At 39.7% G+C, this 6,000-nt stretch overlaps 1 protein-coding gene across 4 annotated transcripts in view; it reads right to left on the minus strand.

Moving 5' to 3' along the window:
- LOC130356190 (transcription elongation factor A protein 3-like) overlaps positions 1 to 2,129 on the minus strand; it is an 89,400-nt gene extending 87,271 nt beyond the window's left edge. For 2 of the 4 annotated variants that reach the window (XM_056557345.1, XM_056557341.1), the window contains exon 1: positions 1,625 to 2,127. In XM_056557345.1, coding sequence (XP_056413320.1) covers positions 1,625 to 1,693 — 69 coding nt within the window. In that variant the 5' untranslated portion in view covers positions 1,694 to 2,127. Of the gene's footprint in view, positions 1 to 1,624 lie in introns of all 4 variants that reach the window. The other 2 variants (XM_056557344.1, XM_056557342.1) reach the window with 2 other exon arrangements.
- Between the last annotated feature and the right edge of the window lie 3,871 nt (positions 2,130 to 6,000).

Raw genomic sequence — 6,000 nt, forward strand, 5'->3', positions numbered from 1 at the left:
GGTTAAAATGATACCCTACTTATATAGATTTGATTTTGTCGTACTTCTGGAAAAAATCATAACTACATGCAGGAAAATTAATACATTTAAAATTGTCATCTTCTGACCCCTATAACTTTTTTATTTTTCCGTGTATGGGGCGGTATGAGGGCTCATTTTTTGCGTCGTGATCTGAAGTTTTTAGTGGTACCATTTTTACATTGATAGGACTTATTATTCATTTTTGATGATATAAAAATTGACCAAAAATGCACTATTTTGAATTTTTTTGCGCGTACACCATTGACCGTGTGGTTTAATTAATGATATATTTTTATAATTCGGATATTTCCGCACGCAGCGATACCACATATGTTTATTTTTATTTACACATTTTTTTTTTTTTTTATGGGAAAAGGGGGGTGATTCAAACTTTTATTTGGGAAGGTGTTAAATGATCTTTATTCACTTTTTTTTTTTTTTGCAATGTTATAGCTCCCATAGGGAACTATAACACTGCACACACCGATCTTTTACATTGATCAGTGGTTTCTCATAGGAAGCCACTGATCGATGATTCTGCCGCTTGACTGCTCATGCCTGGATCTCAAGCACTGAGCAGTCATTCGGCGATCGGACAGCATGGAGGCAGGTAGGGACCATCTGGCTGTCCTGTAAGCTGTTCGGGATGCCACGATTTCGCGGCAGCCATCCCGAACAGCTCCCTGAGCTAACCGGCATTCTTTTACTTTCACTTTAGATGCTGCGTTCAACTTTGAACGCTGCGTCTAAAGGGTTAATAGCGCATGGCACCGCGATCAGTGCTGCGCACTATTAGCCATGGGTCCCGACCCGCCGTGGCCCTGCATTATTGAACGGGAGTGGACTCATGACATACCAGTACGTCATGGGTCCTTAAGGGGTTAAATTATGCTGAGAAGCAAATAGATCAAAATAAAAATTGTGGATGTGCGGCTATGTTTCTGTTTCTCTATTTTTGTTTGACCATTTACATCAGTTTGCGTTTATTTGCACATCCGATTATATCCATTTCCAACATCCACTTCTCTTTCAAAAGCAGATTATGATGGATGTTAAATGGATGTAAACAAAACACTTATCTGTTTACATTTCTCATCATTACCTTAAATATAAAAAAGCGGATGTGCACATAAAAAAAAATTGTGCAGACCGCACAAATGGATGGGAACAGACGCAATTAAAAACACATTGAAGTCAAAGATCAGGTCCACGTGTCAGATCCAGTGTTCATGTTACCTCTAGTTGCTAGATACATGAGGGGCGATTTATCCAAACTTGTCCAGTTGTCCAGTTGCCCATAGCAACCAATCAGATTACATCTTTCATTTTGCAGAAGCCTTGTAAAAAAATGAAAGAAGCAAACTGATTATTTGCTATGGGCAACTGGCCATATTTTCCTCTGGAGAGGTTTTGATAAAGCTCCTTCATGGATTTTATACTACAATAATAAGGTTGAAGTTTTTCCTGGAACCCAAAGGGAGTTTGAATGGATCAGGATTTACATTTTCCCAAACGGAACAAAGAAACGAAAATCAGACAGAGTAGCAAATGCAGATACGTGAACCCAGTCTATATTGAATAATAAATTCCAAAAAAAACTTACCGTGCTCTGCTCGCTGATCCGCTTCTCCAGCCTCCGGCCAATTTTCATTAGATCCTCTTCTGTCTTCATATGGTTTCGTATGAAGGAAGTATCTTGGCTAGCTGTATATGTATAGGTGCACAAATCTGTCAAGAGTTTGTTTTGCTAACAGGTTGCGTAGTATGTACAGGTGAGGTGGGTGTGACTTTACACTGGCATGATTCTTTGTCTACTAGTTTTTGTATAGTGATGATTAGTGAAGAATGATTTCTATGTGACACTTTGTTGATTGCTTGCTCAGTGTTTTTGTATACACTTGTGTTATGTCTAGTGTGTCACTCTGTGAGTATATACTGTAGCCGTGCTAAGTGTATACAGGCTCGTCTTGCTATGTGCCAGTGCGAGGGTGTGGCCCAAATTATAAATAGTACCAAGGTCTTTGAGCCGGACACAAGGCGGAGGGGGTGAGCAGTGACAGCTGGTAACATGGGATACACACTTCCAAACAGTGCTGAACAGACCACATGTTGTGTTACTAGTGGCAAGCACGCCTGCATCTGAGGTTAAGAGCACTGATATTGTAAATATATGTAAAAGAACACTGTGAAGCTCACTTCATAACAGGTAAAGACATCAGAACTTTAGATTCAAGTTAATACAAGTATCTAAAAGTTTATCAAATATTTATTATAGATACCACCAATAGTTTCCAAGTAGCTGTATATTTGCAAATCACTTTTATATCAATATTTATCAAAACCTGTTTAGAGGAAAAGAAGTGTTGCCCATAGCAACCAATGTTGTGTTGCCCTTTGCTTCCTTAATTTTTACTTTCAATAGTTTTTTATTGAAAATTTTGACATATGATATATAGACATGAACAATTGGACCGAACTGGTCCATAAAAGGTAACATAAGGAACATGTCCAGTGGACAACAAAGTGTAAAGAAGCAAATAAAATACATTCCATCCTGGATATGTATACATTTAGTCATTAATAGAAACATCAATTAAAGGTTTCGTCTCATCCTAGCATGTGACAGTAGTCAAAAAACAGTCTTTACAGGAAAGCTGAGTATTTGGTATTATGCTGGGGAAGGGAGGAAAGATAGGTTAGAGGATCAGATGTGTTTGCAATGAGGGGATTGGAGCCATGGCTGCCATTTTCTACAAAAGGTAGGAAATGTACCTGAGCCTGCTGCTAAAATCTGTTCGTATGCTAGGGTGTTGTTGAGCTTTTGTATAACCTACCTAATGTGAGGTATTGTCGTAGACTTCCAGTGACATGTTATGAGGTTCTTGATAATTATGCAGATATTACAGAATACAGCTCGCAAGGATGGGGGTACAATTTGGAGATCTAAGAATAGGAGAGCTGATTGTGGAGACCATGCTATGCGTATATGAAGTACTTCGGTCAGTAGATGGAGACAATCTTTCAAAAAATTAGTTATGAGAGGACAGGATCAGAGCACATGCAACAGTGTACCTCTCATTCCCCATTGACGCCAACACCTATCTGATGAGCCTGGGTAGGCCTTAGCAATTCTGTCAGGTATGAAAAACCAGCGAAGGATGGTTTTGTACGCCGATTCTACATGAGTGGCACATAAGAGATATTTATTAATGCATCGAAAAGCCATTCCCCAATCCTGAGAATCTCTGGCAATACCAAGATCTCTTTCCCACAATCTTAAAGGATACGATTTGGAGTATATGTCTGAGTTGGAGTATAAGTTGTATGGGAATTTAAGACCTGGTGTAGTGCTCTTTAGTTATTTGAAGGTGAGAAAGTGGCGAATTTGGAGGTATTTAGAAAAGTCACCTTTTGGGATATGGAAAACAGAGATCAAGTGAGTGAAAGTTGCCAAAATATGAGCACTGAACAGGTGTTGAGTATTCGTGATGCCAGCAGCCATCCAGTTGGAAAGAGAGAGGTTTGGGATAGAGGCCTGAATAAGGGATAGAGGCACATTTTCTATGGTTACTGCGCTAGAAGAGGTTGTTTTGCTCAGGTAGGACCTCCAGATCTGCAGTGTATGTCTGAGTATCGGGTTGTCAATGGTGGGAAAGGGGAGATTCCACAATGACAGAAGCAGAAGGTCTTTGGTGGAGTAGGGGTGGGCTAAGTGATTCTCCATATTTACCCAGGGGGGAATCAAATGTATTTTGCCACCAGTGTCTAAGAAAGGAGACCATAGTCGCTATATAATAGGCCTTAATATCCGGGGAACCCAGCCCTCCTACGAGTCTAGATTTGGAGAGAATTGTGGAAGAAAGTCTGGCCTTCCTTAAAATGGTTTAATATAAGTTGTGCTTTAATAAAGAAAAAATTAGGTAGGGGATTGGGAAGTGATCGATAATGATATAATAGCTTGAGCAACAAGAACATTTTAAATGCAGCCACTCTGCCTACCCAGGAAGTTTCATTTTTGAGGTAAGTGTCAGCGTCAGAAGTTAGTGTTTGTAAGAGTGGCAAGTAATTTGAAGGATATAAAGTATGGTGTGGATAAGATAAGTGTATTCCAAGGTAGTCTAGTGAAGAGGCCCTCCAGTCAACTGGGAAGGACGTCCTAAGGGACTCAACTACAATAGGAGGGAGGTTGAGAGGTAATGCTTGGGTCTTAGATCTATTAAGCGAGTAATATGACAGATTGCCAAATTCAGCTATTGCTCCAAGGATCGACTGGAGTGACTGGGTTGGATTGGACAATGTTAGGATGACAGTTCACAATAGAAGTGGTGTGGCACTGCTGGTGGTGTCCTGGGGTTTAAGACGGCAGATGGATGCTAGTGTAGCTGTTGTTGCTGGAGGTGGTGCTCAGATATGGCAAGCAATGTACAGATCAGTCCGTAAGAAACAGAAAATATCGGCACTCACCAATTCAGCTTGCAGGACACCGGTCTCCTGCACGTGCGCAAACCTATTCCTAGGACAGTTTGAAAATATCTATGTGTACAGCGTCAATAATCCCTATCTCCCCTACATCAAAATGTACCATCGCTATGTAGATGATATTATAGTATTATGGACTGGCACAGAAATATTGTTTAAAGAATTCACAGCATGTCTTAATATCAATCTGGTGAATATGCATTTCACCCATAACTATGGTGGTAACACTTTGGAATTCTTAGACCTGAAGCTCATTATAGAAAAAGGACACATAGTAACAGAAAATTACAGAAAACCTGTTGCAAAAAATACAATGCTGCATTACCATAGTTCGCACAGATTTATAACTAAAAACAATATTCCATATGGACAGTTTGTCAGCTTTAACGAAATAATAGTAGCGACACCACTTATAAAATACAGGCAGACGAACTAGAGAAAAGGCTTATAGAACGTGGTTATCCAGATGCAATAATAAGACACTGCAGACTGAAAGCAGAAAACTTTAATAGAATAGATTTACTAAAAAACAAAACAGCTACTTTTGAAGTGGATAAACGAATAGATAGATTCACCTTTGTTTTCCAGAACTCCCCTATGAACCCTATAGTTGAGAGAGCAATAAGGAGGAATTGGTTCCTATTGGAAGACGATGAGGATTTGAATAAAAGAGCTATAATGAAACCTCGTATAACCTATAGAAAAAATGCCACCATAGGTGATAAACTTAACAATAGCAAGAGAAACAACATTGATAAAAGAAATGAAACTTGGCTAGATGATATTATACCTAAAGGCAATTTCAAGTGTAAAAACTGCAATCAATGTAAATACTGCTGGGAAACAAAACATATTAGACTGGGCTCGGTGTTCCACACTATAAAAGATTTGATCACCTGCCGTACCAAAAACGTAGTATATGCCATTATGTGTCCATGCGACTTCTTTTACATAGGGCAGACCAAATGCCAGCTCCAGATGCGAATTAGGGAACACTTATATACCATACTCACTGGAAGACCAGGAGCATCTCGTCTGCAAACCCACGTAAAAGAGGTCCATAATAATAATCCTGAAGTTCTACACTTTGTAGGCATTGAAAAAATCTTTAGTAACAAATATGAGCGGATAGAACATAAATTACTGTGCATAGAAACACAATGGATAGTAAAAACTAATGCCACAGGCAATATTGGGTTAAACGACAGGACGGAGCTCTAAGCGTGCTTCTAAAATCTTGTTTTTAGTGCACTCCCCCACCTTTCAAGTCACCTACACACGTGAGAGGTGTGCAGGTACGGGATAGGTGAATTACTTTGTTCACTCATATAAATAGCAGTCACAGGTACCTTCAGACATGGCCGGACGAAGCACGCCAAGCGTGCGAAACAAGAGCTCGGTCGCCATTCACTGTCTCCCCACTACCCTTCTCTTCTGTACCCTTTTTGTAAGTATGCTTCAATAAAGAAGACTTGCAAGCTGAATTGGTGAGTGCCGATG

Source organism: Hyla sarda, chromosome 2, assembly GCF_029499605.1.
Source record: "Hyla sarda isolate aHylSar1 chromosome 2, aHylSar1.hap1, whole genome shotgun sequence".
Lineage (NCBI taxonomy): Eukaryota > Metazoa > Chordata > Amphibia > Anura > Hylidae > Hyla > Hyla sarda.